Source organism: Streptopelia decaocto (genome assembly GCF_964273445.1).
Source record: "Streptopelia decaocto genome assembly, chromosome: 3".
Lineage (NCBI taxonomy): Eukaryota > Metazoa > Chordata > Aves > Columbiformes > Columbidae > Streptopelia > Streptopelia decaocto.
In genome coordinates, this window is record NC_138656.1 from 121,233,992 (window position 1) to 121,251,564 (window position 17,573).

Below are 17,573 nucleotides of genomic sequence, written 5' to 3' on the forward strand. Positions count from 1 at the left end.
CGGGCGCGGGGCCCTTGCTGAGTGGCGGCGCGGCGGGCAGTGGCGGCGGCGGCAGAGCGGGCGGTGCCGGGCGCGGGCGGAGGTGCGGGGCGGCCGGGGCGGCGGGTCCCGGGGGTCCCGGGGGCGGCGGGTGCTGGGCTGCTGGGCTGCTGGGTCGGGGAGCGGCCGGTGTGCCGGTCCCGGTTGCAGGGGCAGCGGCAGTGAGTTGCGCTGTACGTGAGGGATGGGGGTATTAGTGAATTTGGGGGGTCTGACGGGCCCTGTGAGTGTGTACCGGGGGCTGCCCGTGTGCGGCTGCGGGGCGGCCCTGGGCTCTGCGGGGCCGGGCGGGAGCGGGCGCAGCGCGGGGTCCCGGGTGGCTGTGGGCGCGGGGGTGCGTGTCCGGGGGTGTCCGGTGGGCCCGGTCAGCAGCGCTGTGCGGGGAGGCGGGGCTGTGCGGCTCTGGCCGGAGCTGCGGCCGGCGCGGTGCGTGCGGAGGGTCCCGGCGCAGTCGAGCCCTGGCGGGGGATGTGACCGGGGCTGCGCGGGGCTCGGGCTGGGCCCGCTGAGGAACCGGGGATGTGACCGGGGCTGTGCGGGGCTCGGGCTGGGCCCGCTGAGGAACCGGGGATGTGACCGGGGCTGCGCGGGGCTCGGGCTGGGCCCGCTGAGGAACCGGGGATGTGACCGGGGCTGCGCGGGGCTCGGGCTGGGCCCGCTGAGGAACCGGGGATGTGACCGGGGCTGTGCGGGGCTCGGGCTGGACCCGCTGAGGAACCGGGGATGTGACCGGGGCTGCGCGGGGCTCGGGCTGGACCCGCTGAGGAACCGGGGATGTGACCGGGGCTGCGCGGGGCTCGGGCTGGGCCCGCTGAGGAACCGTTCTGGCAGGTTCGGGCAGGGAAAGCTGTTCCTGGCCCTTTGCTGGGCTGGGTTTGTGGGATGGCAGCGTGGCCGGAGCGGCGGGGGCTGAGGAGCATCGCGTGGTGCGGCACAGGTGTGAGCTGGGGAAGCGAAGGGCTGGCAGCGTGTGCTGAGCTTTGAGAAGCTGCGGTGCCCGTGTGTGCTGAGCTCGGGACTCAAACGTGTGCATTTTTGGTGCGGAGAGCGCTCTTCCGTGAACGCTAGAAGCGTGGCAGAGCGAGGTGAATGTTGCTGTGAAGCAGCCAAAGAACTGGAGCTGTGGGGACCCTGTTTTGTCCCGGGCAATAAAAACTGCAGATGAGGATTTGTTCTTAGGGAAACCCTGGTTTGGAAGGAGCTTTGGGAAAGGTACGGAGGAAGTTTTTGGGGCAGCGGATTCCATCTTGTTCTCCTTCCTGTGGGGGTGCCCGCGGGAAGTTACCGAGGTCGGCGTCAGCGGCTGAAAGGAGGTGGTGGGGTGACATTGTGCCGAGGAGAGCGTGCCAGGACGGTCACGCTGGCAGCGACACTGGCCGGGCACCGGGACAGTTTTCCGGGGGGAAGCGGTGGAACAGTTAGGGAGGGCAATCAGAAGGTGTGCTGGGTCACTGGGGAAGTCAGGGTTTATTTACAGGGACGGCTGCAGGCCACAGTCACAAGGCACACTACTCCTGTGCTAGATTCTGTTCAAAAAGTGTAATAGGAACCAATTCTCTGCCCTTGGAGCGGCCTCTGTTTCTTCACTTGCTTGGCTCTGCGTGAAGCAGGCCCATCGCTTACCTTGAAGTTGTTCCAAGTAGACCAGGGTGGACTAATACTGGTCTTTCTCCACCTCTCTAGATACCAAAATGAGTTCCATGCTGACCAACACCATCAGAAACCTCCCTGCCTCCTCAGCATGGGCTGCCAGGGTCTGTAAGTACCTTTACGTTTATTAAAAGCTTGAATGGGTAAGACAAAGTTCCGGTTCAAGTGTTGGGTTTGGAAAGGATGCTGGTATCTGAATCTGTGTTCTGTTATCATCTTGAAAATTACAATCTTGGTTTATTTTTTAATTGCTAATTCCATTATTGTCCTATTTTTCTCTTCCCACACCAGATGTGGAAGAATCTCCTGTTAACGGGTGGTATGAACTGTGTCATTTTTATGAACAGAGTAAACTAAAAATATCTCAGAGATGTTCGGGTGGAGTTGTCTTACTGTAACATTATCTTATTTTTTTAACAGTTCTTACGGAAAGTAGGAATGTTTTTAATGCTTCATGTTTGACAGACCTTGTTTTTTCATGTCATGTTTTTCAGTTGCTCGATCGCTCAGCTGCTCTTCCCAGTTACAAGCCGCAGGTAAAGTGAAAACACCAGGAATCTCACGGGGTCTGTGCTAGAAAAGACTGGTTTTGAAGCCACCTCCCATTTCCGGAGTCTCACTTGACAGAGCTCTCAGAGAGGCAGTGCAGGCTGCCTCAGCGCGAGCGCCCTTCTTGGGCTGCAGGCAGTTACACCTCAGGGCAAACCCGTGTGTGCGGCAGAGTCCGCGTGTCCTGCGTGTCCCTGGCTCCCGGCAGCCGTGCCAGCCCACAGCTCACCCCACCGTCACCTGACGGGCGGCTATTTCTAGAGCCTGGACAGAGAGACCGGACTCGGGGTTTATAAACTGCCGTAACCAGACCGCTTGCCCAGAGGGGAGGGGACTGTCCCTGACCAGGAGAATCTTGTGGAGCTGGCGGTGGGACCAGCGAGAGGCTCGGGTCTCGGTGCACCTGCTGCACACACGGCATTATGGGGTGTTAAGCTGTGGCCATTACAAGCGGTCAGGGTGATCTGGCATTCTGGGATTTGCTGGGGAGGTGGCTCAGGTGACAGTAACACTTTGAGCTGCCTGGATTTTGGAAGCTGGTCTCGGCAGCAGCTCCCCTCGTCCCCTTGGCTTTGCACAGGGAGCCTTCTGTAACCCAGGCACAGCGCGGGAGCGTCATCCTGGTGCTCACGCTTGCCTCAGCACAGTATTTAGCTGGACTTAATCTGCTTTTGTGAGTTTTGTCCTTTTCTGGCTTGTAAAAGGAGCTGCCCTGTGCTGCCGTGTGTACTCACTAAAATTTGCAGGCCTGATGGCATTAGGAAATTGTCATTGCTCCAGCAGAGCTCTGACAGCAGCCGGATGAATGATACTGTATCATGACATGGTTTGGCTGGAACTCAAGGTGCTCCGAGACCTTGTGGAGAAGCAGCAAGTTACCCAGAGCAGCTCTGTGCACTGTTCTTGCTGCTGCTTTCCTGCAGGAGTGCAAGTCAGTTGACTTCTAGAACTGGGTTTTGGTTTACCTTGAGTTATCTTGTCTTTACTGTGCCCAATCGTTCCCCAGATCCAACCTCGACCTCCCCTGGGCAACTTGAGGCCGTTTCCTCTGCTCCTGGCGCTTGTTCCTGGGGAGCAGAGCCCGACCCCCCTGGCTCCAAGCTCCTTTCAGGCAGGTCAGAGATCAGAAGGTCTCCCCTCAGCTCCTGTTCTCCAGCTGAACCCCCCAGGTCCCTCAGTCTCCATCACACTTGTGCTCCAGCCCCTCACCAGCTCCGTTCCCTTCTCTCCACTCGCTCCAGCACCTCAAGGCCTCTCTTGGCGTGAGGGGCCCAGAACTGCCCCAGGATTGGCGGTTTGGCCTCCCCAGGTCCCAGCACAGGGACGGTCGCTGCCCTGGGCCTGCTGGCCACCCCAGTGCTGGCACCAGCCACGATGCTGTGGCCTCTTGGCCCCTGGGCACACGCGGCTCACGTTCAGCCGCTGTTGACCAATGTATAGGCTGTTCCTGTGGAAGATGGGGTGCTGTTCGCAGTCCTTGCTGCTCCCCAAGTGACAGATCTCCCTCAGGCTTTGGATCTGCTCCAGCTCGTCCCTGGTGAGCTCTGCGGCCTTAGCGCTGTCTGTTCCTGCAGCGTCAGTGCCGACAGGCTGGCGGTTTCGTGCCTCTGCTCTCGGCTGTGCCGTGGCCTCAGTGGAGCGAGAGATGAGTCTCTCACTGAAGGGGCGTATACTGAGTTGTTACCTCATTTCTCACAGTTTACATAATTAACCAGCCAGAGGCAGGATTGCAGCCCAGGTGTCCCACCTGCTCTGCATTTGTCTCAGGCACCAAAACAGAACAATTTCCCTAGTTTTCTAGTAGTTCTTACAGCTCTTATTTCAAGCTTGTGGTGTTCTTGTTCACATCACTCCTCTCTTAGCAGTCCAGCCTAAGACCAAGAAGACCTTAGCCAAAAGTGGCGTGAAGAACATCGTTGTGGTAGAGGGTGTCCGTATTCCGTTTTTGCAGTCTGGCACCACGTAAGTATAAAATAAGAAGAAAATAGATGCTGACTTGGTTAGTAGTAGAATCTTTGTGGAAACTGTTGTCTTGTTCATTTAAATGTAGTTACTTTAATGCCTAGAAGTACTGAAATGACAGCGAGTTAGACTGCTTCAGTTATTTCAGCTTCCCTCATAAAAAAACGTGCTTTGGAGAAGTTTGCCGATGTATGTGAATTCCGAGAAGAAGGAGGGCGCACATTGTGCGTCTAGAGGATGTTGGTGAATCTAGAGAGATAAAGAGCTTCACAAAACCAGCAGGACAGGTGCAGAGAATCTGCTGTAGGCACTTGTGCTGACACCAAATTCACAGCTGAGTTAGGACCAGGCCTAACCTTAGGATGGGTGGGGGATTTTGTTACTCTGTTACTGCTGCTTTTCAGTGTTCTTAGTACGGCCCTTGTGTGTTGACCTGTACACAGAGTCTTCACAACCCAAGGTTTGAAATGTTTGCTTATCACAGGACGGTTTGGGTTGAAGGACCTTCCCAGCCCCCCCCTGCCATGACAGGGACATCTGCACCCGCTCAGGTTGCTCAGAGCCCCGTCCAGCCTGGCCTGGGATGTCTCCAGGGATGGTTCAGCCACCCCCTCTCTGGGAACCTGGGCCAGGCTCTCAGCACCCTCAGCACAAACCATTTATTCCTCAAATCTTTAATTTAATTTACAAGACTATAAACACAGTGCAGCGTTGCTGCCGTGTCACCAGTTCTCTGCTGCTGATCTGTGCCCACAGCGGTGGCACAGACGTCTCGATCAGTTTTTGACACCCCTAAGTTTCTGCCTCTCTTCTTTACCTTCCAGGTATGCGGATCTTATGCCACATGACTTAGCAAGAGCTGCACTGCAGTAAGTATATAAAATACCAGAAGGGCCCAGAAAACTCTCTTGTTGAGCTGCTGGGATCCCAGTGTTGGTTCGGTGGCTTCAACAGATCTGGAAGCCAAGGCTTTGTCTTTGTCTCTGAGTGATATGAACCAGGTGCTTCATTTTTCATGGTCTGGCATTGCATTAGTAGGTGGCTTAGGCAGTGGGGTTTACTAGAGGCTTGTGTAAAGGGTGTTGTTACGCAGAGACGGCATTGCCGTCCTGTTTGACACATTTTCGTTAATTCGAATTCTGACTGTAGTTTTCTTAATGCAGAGACTGGAGCTGCTGTTGGGGTGTGCTCAGAGTTCCGCGAAAAACCATCCGGGCAATTCAGAGCAAACTAGTGGCAATGAGAATAACAAGCTAATTCTGTCGCGTTGCCCGTCCCGGCCGTGCTGCGGTGGTTTGCAGAGCCGTAGGTCGTTAGCAGCGGCTCTGCCTTGCGGGGCAGAGGACAGAGCGCTGTTGAGATGTGAGGATTTACTGGGGGTAAAGGAGATTGAGGCCCAAGGAAGGATGGTGAGTGTAGGTGCAGTCATGCCAGATCTGAACGCCGCGTGTAGCCGACGCAGGCTGGTTCACTGTCCGGCAGCGTGTCAGCGGTGCCAGGGCCGCATCCTGGGCATTGCGGGGTTAATGTGCTGTTGAACAGAAGTTATTGGTTGAGGTGCCTTTAGTCTCATTTTTGCTTTGTAGTGCTCAAAACTCCATGTGAACCCCACTGGCCTTAAATCTCTGCCCGCAGTGGGGCTTGCGTGTTCGTCGGGGTGTTCTGGCGCACTGTGCGGGGTTCTCTGACGGACTCTGAAAACACACCGCTCGTTTTCTGTGTGTCTGCTGAAGTTTCAGGTGGTTCCTGCGCCAAAGGGGACTGGCCTTGTTGCTCCCCAAGTTACTTCCTTCTGCCTTTAATTGTTCTGTCAGAACACTCCAAATGGGGGAAGATACTGAGAGCCACTTCGGAGCGCGAGGAGGGGCTAGAGCAGTTGGTTTCATGAAATCATGTAATCCTTTATACTGATATTATCACCGTGATTATTTGCAGTCCTATCATACTGTCATTAAATACACACGCACACAAGATTCCTTGTGGAGCGGGGGCAGAAGACGCAGCTTGTTCTGCAGCCAAGCTGGCGGAAAGATGACGTTTGGGGACTGTGACCAGGTTATTGCTGAGGCGGTGCGAGTTGTGTTTGTTCTGATGTCCTCAGGGGCTTGCTGAACCGGACCAGCGTCCCTCGCGATGTCGTTGATTACATCGTTTACGGCACGGTCATCCAGGAGGTGAAAACCAGTAACGTTGCCAGAGAGGTGAGTTCCGTGCAGCGTCTCCCCTGCGGGTCTGATTTCTGCAGCTGATGACAAACATTTGCAAAAGAAACATTCCATTATTATGGTTCATTTAAACATTATTCGGGAGCTTGAGCTGTTGTGCAGTGTTTTCTGTGAAATAACTGTGTGGGACTGTGCCTCCTATTGAAATCTGTGCATTTGAGTGCTGGGAAGCCTCTGCTTGATTCTTCCCCAAGGGAAGCTTTTGTTAATGACTGCTGGTCACTCTTAACTACCAGGTGGACTCAAATGCTGGTGTGTCCCAAGGGCCTGAGAGGCGGGGAGCATGCTCTGATAAACCGCTGTGCTGTGCTATTCATTTGGTTTAGTTGGCCGGTCAGATGCAGCTTTTGAAGGACCCGAGATGGAGTAGCTGGCTGCCCTGTTTTCTGGCAGTCAGAAAGCACAATTCGCGTGTCACACAGAAAGAACCTTGTCCCCTGCATAGCATTACAGGGGCAGCATGTGATTTTCTGTAATCTGGAGCCTGTGCTGTTGTTCTCTGCAACCAGGCAAAGCCGTGACGTAACCTGGGCTGGGAGGACTTGGAGGTTGCGCGGCTTTAGCCTGGCGTGCGCAAATACTTGCTTTGGTCACCTGCCAGTCAGATGCGGCTCTGTGTAATTTTAACTCGGCAACAACTGTTGAACTTTAAACCAGTTGGCCACGTCTCAACTAGGGAAGGTCTCGCTGCGCACGGCTCTCGGGCGTGGGAGGCTTTGCGCTCAGACGGGCCCGAGACGCTGCCGTCCGAAAGCTGTTCTGTGCAAAACAAGTCACTGCGCCTCGGACGGACGGCTCTGAGTAACTCCTTCCACATGCCGCCTTTGCAATTAAGGTGAAACAAAGGTCAAGCAGTTGAAAGCTCTTTTGAAACGCTGAGGTGTGTGATTAGTTTGTCCCTTTGTTAACGAGGGGCCGGCGACTGTCTGTATAACACAACTGAGAGCCCGGCAGCCGCTCCTGTTCCCGGCCTGGGAGGGGAAGAGCTGCTGCGGTGGCTGCCCGAGTGAAAACTCCATGTGTTAATAGCTGTTTTGAGCTTAGTCCGCCAAGGGCAGGAGGGAGCTCTGGCCCCCGGCGCAGCAGAAGCGGGTTGTAACAGTCGCTCTTTGTTGCTCGCAGGCTGCCCTGGGAGCGGGTTTCTCTGACAAAACGCCGGCCCACACCGTCACCATGGCCTGCATTTCTTCAAACCAGGCGATGACCACAGGTATGTCCCTGGAGCCGCCAGCGGGGGTTTGAGACCCAACTCAGCAGCTCTCCATCCCTCATCTCACTTGCGTGGCTTAGTGATGATAAGTAAGCATCCCAAAAGATTCTGGAATGCAAGAAAATGGTTTCTGAACCAACAAAATAAGATGCGCATTGAGTGTCTGCTGCAGACCTGCAGCGGCCTGACACCCTTTGTTCAGCGATAGTCTCTGCTCAGTTGTTAGCTCAGGAGGTAAAGATTTGATAAGCAAGTTGCTGCCTTCCAGGCTGCTTTCAGCTTTGACTTGGCCTAAACAGAGCAAAAAGCATTGAGACCCAGTTACTGTCCTGAGTCACCGGGGATACTGTTCGTGCGTGACCAAGAGAAGTGGAAGCGGTTCCAAAACGAGTGTGATTCAGGCCGCCTGTTCAACCTGCCCAGTCTCTGTTAAGCACGTGTTGTGTAACTCGGCCAAAACCAGGGGCTGGAGGAGGAAATAAGTGTGGTACCCACATCACTGCCAGGGCCAGTGTCCCTCGTCCGCAGCTCTCAGGGGTCTCCCTGTCGCTGGCAGGCGTGGGTCTGATCGCGGCTGGACAGTGCGACGTCGTCGTAGCGGGGGGCGTGGAGTTGATGTCGGACGTTCCCATCCGGCACAGCAGGAAGATGAGGAAGACGATGCTGACCCTGAACCGAGCCAAGACCTTGGGCCAAAAGCTCTCTCTGATTTCCAAAATCCGCCCCGACTACTTTGCTCCCGAGGTAATTTTTTCCCGGCATTTAGATATTTAAGCTTTATAACGTGTGAAACAGTTTGATAAGGTGTAAAACAAGTTGGCATAGGTCATTTTTTTAACCTCAACAGAGAGGATTTAAAAAGGGAGAGCTGGCTGCCTGGGGCTCACTTTATTGGATGCACGTGGTTAAAACTGCAGTGGATGATGCATCGCGCAGCATTCATGGCTCTCTGCATTTATTCTTACGTGTTGGTCTTCAGTAAACCCAACTTATTTCAAAACTTCCCTCTCCTTCTGCAACTCCTGCACGAACTGCTGAGCACTACAAAGTAGAAGCTTTTTCCCATCACTATAAAACTTATGCAAGGGTCCTAAAGGGACAGAAAAAAATGTGTTCCTGAAATAATAGAAATAACATCCTTAATATCAGAGAGAAGCACCCTCAGTATATTAATTCAACTGTTGTTTGGTGTTGTGGAGGTCGTGAGAGAGGTGAATTATGACGTGGTGATGCTGGGAAGGAAAAGCACTTTCCTCCTCAGCAGCAGCGAGCCCGTGCCCGCGCCGCCGGCCGCCCCGCGGGAGCGCGGCACACGGTGCGCACGGCGACGAGATCGGGCTCCACGCAACACATGAGCGTTGCAGATGCAGGTGCGTGCAGGGATTTCCTGCGTGCTGCTGGAGCAATAGAAGTGAAGCAGAGCTCGGTCGCTGCCTCTGGTTTTGCTTGAAGGGGTGTTTGACAAGGAGATTTTGGGTCCCAGGACGTGTTGTGTCACCTTGGCACAAACAGCCCGGTCACCCTTCCTGGGGGGACGTGAAAGGCACCACGTGTGCAGATCAGTGCGGTTCTTGAGCCCCCGGAGGCAGCTGCAGTCTGGACCTCATTTTTACCTGTTTTTTTCTAAAACCTTCGCAGTGGTGGCTCCTCTAAGACTTTGACCAGGTCCCTTCCGGCACGGTTCCTGCGCGCGGCTCCGGTACTCACTGCTCTGCTCAGTGACCAGGAGCGCTGTGCGCAGTGGAGCCGGCTCCTGAGCTCGGAGCGCCAGGGCCGGGCTCCGCGCGCTGATGTGGTTTGCTGTGTTGCAGCTGCCGGCCGTGGCCGAGTTCTCCACCAGCGAGACCATGGGGCACTCTGCCGACCGCCTGGCCGCCGCCTTCGCCGTGTCCCGCCAGGAGCAGGACGAGTACGCGCTCCGCTCGCACACGCTGGCCAAGAAAGCGCAGGACGGCGGCTTGCTGCTCGACGTGGTGCCCTTCAAAGTGCCAGGTCACAGTGCGCGGCTTTCGCTGCTACAGTGCGCCGGTTCCATAAGGAAACACTTGATTAGAGAAGCGGGGGAGGTGCTGGGGTCGGATTCCTAACATTCTGGGTATCCTGTGGATTTGGAGTCTCTCGTATGCTGTTTCCCTGAAGACTGCTGACATAGGAGGATATTTCTAAACATGCGTATCTAAATATATAAAAATATCCTTGTGTATCTAAATTTTGTCGCAAGGGAAGTCAGCACGGTTGGCCCGGGCCCCCCCTGCTCTGCCAGGCAGGCAGGAGGACCCGTCGTTCACCCCAAAACCGGATCAAATCCTTGTCTGGTGACCCAGGCGCTGGGTGGGAGAAGCTGGAGCGGGAGGTGCATGGCAGAGCCCTGCGGCCTGGTTTCTGCCCTCGTCAGCTAGCGGTTGATGGAACCCCGCTAATTCTGGGCGCTTCTACTCTGTAATTGGTTTCCTAGACAGACCTCACGTTTATAGATCCACAGTTACATACAATCTATACGCTAAAATTGGTACTTTCTGTCAACTATACCAACTGCCTGAAGAAGGCAGTCGAAGACACGTGTATTGGGTTCTTCCCAGTGCTTTTACTGCCCCAAAATCTGGCACATAAATGTATACTGACTTAGGCCCAGTTGTCCAATTTAGGCTTTATAATCTGAATTTCAGTTCTTTTATCAGCTGGGTTTTCCATGCAGTATTTTCTTAGAGTAAATAGAGTGCAGTGCTTCATTTTTATAGTCTTGAGGGATAAAGTAACGTAGCTTCTATTTTTAAGTGCTGGTTCCTTAACCATGTTAAATATCCTGATACCATGAGTGGTTTTCTGTTTTTTCCTCCTCCCACTTCTCATAAAAAACACAAGTTTTGATTTTCTGTTTTTCCCCGGACTCCTGAACTGCAAACTCAGGTTTGCTGCTGGCTTTCCTACCTTCATTGTTTGCGGTTTGTTTTTTCATCAACAGGCAAAGAAACAGTAACCAAAGATAACGGGGTCCGTCCGTCCTCCATGGAGCAGATGGGGAAGCTGAAGCCGGCTTTTGTCAAGCCGTACGGAACTGTCACCGCTGCCAACTCCTCCTTCCTGGTAACGCGCCTTCCCGGCACCGCGAGCGGGGTGTCTGCTTTACCCTCGACTGCCCAGCCCCAGCACAGGGACGGCCGCTGCCCTGGTCCCGCTGGCCACCCCAGTGCTGGGACCAGCCACGATGCTGTGGCCTCTTGGCCACCTGGGCACACGCTGGCTCGCGTTCAGCCGCTGGCACCAACGCCCCCAGGGCCTTTTCCAGCCGCTGTTCCCCAGCTGCAGCGTTCATGGGGCTGTTGTGACCCAAGCACAGGACCCGCACTTGGCCTTGGTGACCCTCAGACAAGTGGCCTCGGCCCATCGATCCAGCCGGGCAGATCCCTCTGTACGGCCGTCCTGCCCCCCAGCAGCTCAGCACTCCCCCGTTCGGTGGGAGCTGTGGGTCTCCCGGGTCCCCTCCAGCTGCCTCGGGAGGGCCGTCACGCTCCTTTGCGCGGGGTGTGTTTGCACAGTGACCTCACGGGGCTTTCTGCTCTTCAGACGGACGGTGCTTCGGCAGTTCTGCTCATGTCCGAGGAGAAGGCTCTGGCGATGGGATACAAACCGAAGGCCTACCTGAGGTAAAAAGGGGCAGCTGTGCGGGGCCTCTGAGCCCTGCTCTGGCTTCCTTCTGCTGCTCTTTCTGTTACTGACAGTGTTTCTCCCGTGCAGGGACTTTGTGTACGTGTCCCAGGATCCAAAGGACCAGCTGCTGCTGGGGTAGGTGGCGATGATCAGGATCATCCCCTGACAGTCTGCCCTGGCGCAACAGCCTTGATGTGCCTGACATGTTTCATTTTTGGGAGGCGTCTCACGAGCTCTTACGTCTCTTGTGGCCTCTCAGAAAGGTGGGAGAGCCGGTGTGTGAGCTGTGACTCGACAGAGGGAGCTGGCTGGCGTGGGAGACCACTGGGGCAGAAATCCTCACCCCGATTGCACAGAACCCCAGAGTGTCGGGGCTTGGAGGGCCCTGGGAAGCCCATCCAGTGCAATCCCCCCGGAGCAGGAACACCCAGCTGAGGTTCCACAGGAAGGTGTCCAGGGGGTTGGAATGTCTGCACAGAAGGAGACTCCACAACCCCCTGGGCAGCCTGGGCCAGGCTCTGCCACCCTCACCCCAACAAGTTGCTTCTCCTCTTTCAGTGGAACCTCCTGTGTTCCAGTTTGCACCCATTGCCCCTTGTCCTGTCCCTGGTTGTCACCAGAAGAGCCTGGCTCCATCCTCCCCCTTTCCATACTGATCCCCATGAATGAGTCCCCCCTCAGTCTCCTCCGCCGGGGCACTCACAGCAGTTCCTGGGGTCGTGTTTCAGTTGGAGCGGGGCAGGCGAACCCTAGAGAGCAGGGACATAATGTGGGTCGCTGTGGGAATAGGGGACGATGATGAGAGGAAACATTAACGCAGAACTCCTGTTCCTCGACTCTCCCTCAGCCCCACGTACGCCACTCCCAAGGTGCTGGAGAAGGCTGGTCTGAGCTTGGCCGACATCGATGTCTTTGAATTCCACGAAGCTTTTGCTGTAAGTACTCGGCGTGCTGAGAGTGCCCCGAGCTGTAACATGCTGCTCTGTTTTGTGTTGCTGAGAGCTCTTGCTGAGACCGTCACTAAATGTAGATAGGGTATCATTCTGCATTTATGTCTCTAGATAAATACCGTATGTATTTTAAATATGTAACAATTTTACATTGACACAGTGCATGCTAAGAGTGGCTTGTGTTGCTTGAAGTCACCAAAGAAATACAGATTCTTGTAAAGTAACACACAAAGAATATCTTGCTTTCCCAAGGCCCTGTGTGAAAGAAACCGCTTGTGTACATCACCTGCCAACCGGGGATCTGCGTTACTGTCCGGGGCGCTTGTTCCTTGGACAGCGTGTTTCTCTCACTCAGGCTGAGCTCATGTTGATTAACAGGGCTGGTCCTGTCAAATGCGTTTGTTGCGCTGGCTGCAGCTGCTCTCGAGGTGTCTCCTGTCTGTCCATGCTGTCCGTAGCCTTTCCTTGGAGTCTGCCCTCGCCTTGCTAATATTGCTCCTCCCTCCCTCCCAGGGGCAGATACTGGCCAACCTGAAAGCGATGGATTCCGACTGGTTTGCACAGAACTACATGGGCAGAAAGTCAAAGGTAAGAGCACAGGCAGGAGGTTTTTCTCTTTAGTTTAACTTCAGGACTGATTGAATTCCCCGCTGCACAGCAGGGTTTTTGTTATGTTCGACGAGGAGACGCGATGTCTCTTGAACTCTGGGTTGGCAAACCCCAACTCGAGCAGTTTCTTTGGGAACGACGGTGTTCCCACTGTCAGCAGGAGGTGGAGATGTGGAGCCGTAACTGGTTGTTGGAGCGGAGGGAATTAACACGGGTGGGAGGTTCAGCCCTGGTGCTTTCTGACAGCTGGGGGCTCAGCAAAGCCTCTGCGTGGGTTTGTGCTGCCGCGGGGCGCCCGTCCGTGCCGCCGGGCCCCTCGTGGCCGGGCTGGCCGGGGAGGTCTGGCCGTGCCGCGGTGCGGCGGTGTCGGTGCAGCGGGTGACCGTGTGTTCCTGCAGGTCGGAGCTCCTCCTCTGGACAAGTTCAACAACTGGGGCGGCTCCCTGTCGCTGGGACATCCCTTTGGTGCCACCGGCTGCCGGCTCGTCATCACCGCTGCCCACAGGCTGAAGAAGGAGGGCGGGCAGTACGGGCTGGTCGCTGCCTGTGCTGCGGGAGGGCAGGTAACGCCGGTAGCGCCGCTGTGCGCTGGGCCCTCTGCAGACAGAACGGGGGACGGACTTCTGAGCAGGGCCTGTTGTGACAGGACAAGGGTGATGGTTTAAACTAAAGGACGGAGATTCAGGCCGGACATGATGCAGAAATTGTTTGTGCTGAGGGTGCTGAGAGCCTGGCCCAGGTTGGCCAGAGAGGTGGTGGCTGAACCATCCCTGGAGACATCCCAGGCCAGGCTGGACGGGGCTCTGAGCAGCCTGAGCTGGTGCAGATGTCCCTGTCATGGCAGGGGGACTGGGGGGCTGGGAAGGGCCCTCCCACACAAACCATCTGTGATTCGGTGATTCCCAAATTGTGGTTTGTGAGCACCATTCTTCTCATCCTGGGAAGAGAGATCTTCACAAGGACAGTGGGTGAGGCGGTTCCGCAGCCCCGCAGGCTGTGCCAGGGGGTGACTGGGGGCAGTTCTGTAGCCTGAGGGCGCCGGTCCCAGCGTGTCCCCCTCCCCGAACTCCTCGTTTGTCCCCGGCAGAGCCGGACGCGTGCGCCGGGCTGGACTGCGCCGCCTCGGCCGAGGCGCGTTGTGCTGTCTGCCCATCGAACCACCAGAACCCTCCCAGTGAACAGCTCTGCGTTTTCATCTCCTCTTTTACTTCGGACAGCCAGGAGATGGGCATCTGCTGGTGTGCGTGTCTGATAGTTCGTCCTTTTGGTGACCGTTCTCTCCTTCTCTCTCCAGGGCCACGCGATGATCGTGGAGCTCTACCCTCAGTAACGGACGGCGAGGTGCCGAGCGCTCAGTGTCCTGTGCCTGGCAATGCCATTTCAATGCACTAATGAAAACACACACGGTCCTTCTTGGAAAGGATTTTTGGTGGCCTTTGTAAATACCCTTTTAGCTACTCAGCTGCTGATTTTCAACTAACGAACACGTCCTAAGAAATATTCCACTTCCTGGAGAGTAAACGTTAAAGTGGCTTTTAGTCTCTGCAGGGCCCCTGTAACCTCTCCCATTTCTGCTGCAACTCTTCAAGAACCAGGAGGAGAATAATTGCAAAGTGTGTACAGCGAGTTGAGCTTGGACAGGAGGTTGTGAGGTACTGGAGGTCGGCGGCTGAGACGTGAGTTAACCGGGCCTGGGAGGGAGCCAGGGTTTTCTAAAACAAGAAGCGAGTAGCCTGACCTGGTTTGTGAGGAGGACGTTTGCTGCACGGTGCCCAAACAGCAATGGAATTAGCAAATTGCTTCTGACAAGTGAGCGTTGCTGATGTTGGCCACAATAAACAGGGAGAAAAATAAAGCCTGGCTTTTCTCTTTCCCTGCCCTCTCCTGCAGGGTGTGGGGCGGGTTTATGTGGGGTTTGCCGTGGGGCCGCGTGCTCCGAGGTGCCCCCGGGATTCAGCTCTGAACTGGGAGACGGCGGCTCTGGCCCCTGCCCAGAGCCCACCCTGAGCTCCGTGAATCGTCAGAACGGGGACGTTCAGGGTAACGCCTGCTCTCTCTTTGGTACGTTCGTTACACACGCCAGTGCCCGGCGTTTCGAAAGGTAAATGGGGGCAGCGTAACGCCGGTGCAGAGTTGTCCTTCCTCCGGCCATTCTTGCCCGTTTGATTGACGTTCTGGGTTATTTCCTCGCTCATCTCTGGTTTTGTGAGCTGGGGTGGAAATAGAGGATGTTCTAAATCACCCTGCAAAACCTTTGAGTCCTTTGTATGAAAGAAACGGCATCTGCAGCCCCGCAGTCGGTGTGAGCGCCAGTGGGTCGCTGTTCCTGGCCGGGACTCCCGTGCTGCTCTGTGCGGGTGCGGGCGGCTGCGGGTGCAGCTCTGGGGGTGGGGGAAGGAGCTTCCTTGGCTTTCTGTGTCTTTAAAGATAACGGGACACCATGGAGCAAAACCGCAGAGCTGCCTGCGTGGGCACAGACCCGCCTGCAGCAGGGGGACCTGCACCCACGGCGAGGCGGGGGCTGCGCTGCGGAACAGCGGGGGAGGGGTTTGCTGCAGGGGCGGGGGGGCTGAAGTGCACGCAATGCTCAGTGCTGGCGTGTTGGGGGCTGGGAAGAGTCCTGGGGCGGTTCTGGGCCCCTCACGCCAAGAAACCCTTGAGGTGCTGGAGCGAGTGGAGAGAAGGGACCGGAGCTGCTGAGGGGCTGGAGCACAAGTGTGATGGAGCGGCTGAGGGACCTGGGGGGTTCAGCTGGAGAACAGGAGCCGAGGGGAGACCTTCTGATCTCTGAACTGCCTGAAAGGAGCTTGGAGCCAGGGGGGGTCGGGCTCTGCTCCCCAGGAACAAGCGCCAGGAGCAGAGGAAACGGCCTCAAGTTGCCCAGGGGAGGTTGAGGTTGGATGTGGGAACAATTTCTTCCCCAATTACATTCTCCTTGTCCTGACTACGCTTCACAGCACCCGGTGGCTGTGCCAACCCACCGCACACGGGGTTAACCCGCAGCACCTGCAGGCGCTGCCGCAGCGACACGCCTGGTGCTGTTATTAAATCTGTTTTTGACCAGCGACGCCAGGGGAGAGCGCGAACGCAGTCCCCACTACCACAAATTATACAGTCGAGTTTCCCGCATTTGGGGAAATCGCAGGGGTCAGCACACCCGGAGTGCAAGGGATGAGCCTCGCCCTGGGAAAACCACCTGCCTGATCATGGTGTCTCCCCTGCCAGGTAAGTATGCCCACCACCCGCGCCCGCGCCGCCCCACGCCGCCCCGCACACCCCCACCACACGGACACCCCGCGCCGACACCCGCGCACGGCCCGCGCGACGCCCCGCCCCGCGCCCCGCGTCTCGCCCGCACGCGGCGCCCACGCGGCGCTCGCGCACGCCTGTGGGCGGTGTTGTCGTGGCGCGGGGAGCTCCCGTCATGCCGCGCGGGGTCTGATCTGCATGGCCACGCCCTACGCGCAAGGCCCCGCCCCTGGCGGCTCGGAGTTGCGGTCGGGGATCCGCCCCGGCACCGGCCCCGGCCCGCCCCGCACCCCCCAGCAGCCAGCAGGACAGCGGCCGCACGGACCGAGGCGGCGCCGCGCGCACCGGGCTCGCCTGACCGCGGCCGGGGGCGGGAACGGCGCTGCCGCACCGTGAGCAGCAGGGCTGGAGGGGCCGCGATGGGCCGGTGACGATGGGCGCTGGTGACAATTTCCCCGGGGCCGGCAGGAAGGTGCCCCTGGCCCGGCTGTGCAGAGACAGGCTCGGGGGAGCGGAGGAGCTGTCCAGGCCCCAGCACCCCCAAACCGTCGGGTTTCCAGTTTTCCATCTAATGAGCAAAACCAGCAGCGGTGCGGCTCCCTCCGGTGCTCGGGGCCCCCGAGCCACGTCCCCAGGATCGGCCGGCAGGGCCTTGGGGGCCGATCGGGTCAGTTCTCAGCAGCCGCCTCTGGGCTCCGGGGATCCCGGGTGTCCCAGGGCAGCAGGCGCCGCCTGGGCTGAGCCGGGACCTCCCTGTGCAGCCTGGAGGACACGGGGCACCGTCCCTGAGGCGAGGTCGGGCTGAGCACGGGGCACGGAGCGTGGGTCACACGCGGGGGGGAGAGCACGCGAGGACAGAGCTCGGCTGGAGCGGGCACCCCCAGCGCGCTGCCAGCACGAGAAGCTCTTAGAGCGTGTCCATAGCGGAGAGGGCCGGGCAGAGCAGCGCGCGGTGCGCGTTGGACACCGGGCTACGGGCTGGGAACAGGCGGACGCGTTTTGTGCGTTTTCCCCGCAGTTTTTAATAATAGTTACAGACTTCGGGCTGGCCCCGCGAGCCCGGGTTCCACGCGTGCGGGAACGGAGCGTGTCCCTCTGTGCACGGTGACACTGCGGGATCGGCGGGGCCTTGCGCGTAGGGCGTGGCCATGCAGATCAGACCCCGCGCGGCATGACGGGAGCTCCCCGCGCCACGACAACACCGCCCACGGGCGTGCGCGAGCGCCGCGTGGGCGCCGCGTGCGGGCGAGACGCGGGGCGCGGGGCGGGGCGTCGCGCGGGCCGTGCGCAGGTGTCGGTGCGGGGTGTCCGTGTGGTGGGGGTGTGCGGGGCGGCGTGGGGCGGCGCGGGCGCGGGTGCGGGGCATACTTACCTGGCAGGGGAGACACCATGATCAGGCAGGTGGTTTTCCCAGGGCGAGGCTCATCCCTTGCACTCCGGGTGTGCTGACCCCTGCGATTTCCCCAAATGCGGGAAACTCGA

General features: G+C 57.6%; 1 protein-coding gene across 4 annotated transcripts; it reads left to right on the top strand.

The window, feature by feature from the left end:
* The first annotated feature begins 6 nt into the window (after positions 1-6).
* Positions 7-14,715, top strand: HADHB (hydroxyacyl-CoA dehydrogenase trifunctional multienzyme complex subunit beta). Of its 4 annotated transcripts, none has more exons than XM_082047701.1 (16): positions 7-82; positions 1,723-1,797; positions 2,184-2,225; positions 4,101-4,200; positions 5,025-5,069; positions 6,302-6,401; positions 7,548-7,635; positions 8,192-8,379; positions 9,447-9,627; positions 10,598-10,719; positions 11,200-11,279; positions 11,371-11,418; positions 12,131-12,218; positions 12,747-12,821; positions 13,241-13,405; positions 14,137-14,715. In XM_082047701.1, exons 2-16 carry the CDS (start codon positions 1,731-1,733, stop codon positions 14,170-14,172), a joined length of 1,425 nt encoding a protein of 474 aa, XP_081903827.1. In that variant the 5' UTR covers positions 7-82; positions 1,723-1,730; the 3' UTR covers positions 14,173-14,715. The 4 variants fall into 4 exon arrangements, with proteins under 4 accessions (XP_081903827.1, XP_081903829.1, XP_081903830.1 ...); XM_082047703.1 differs by having other exon boundaries at positions 4,104-4,200; XM_082047704.1 differs by lacking the exon at positions 7-82 and adding an exon at positions 92-212 and having other exon boundaries at positions 4,104-4,200.
* The last annotated feature ends 2,858 nt before the right edge of the window (positions 14,716-17,573 follow it).

What these genes read in the sequence shown, in the direction of transcription:
- HADHB (XM_082047701.1), top strand. Translation starts at nt 1,731, where the DNA reads ATGAGTTCCATGCTGACCAACACCATCAGAAACCTCCCTGCCTCCTCA. An exon ending in GGTGCCCTTCAAAGTGCCAG is followed by an intron (nt 9,628 to 10,597) that starts GTCACAGTGCGC and finishes TTTCATCAACAG; the next exon opens with GCAAAGAAACAGTAACCAAA. An exon ending in AAGGACCAGCTGCTGCTGGG is followed by an intron (nt 11,419 to 12,130) that starts GTAGGTGGCGAT and finishes ACTCTCCCTCAG; the next exon opens with CCCCACGTACGCCACTCCCA.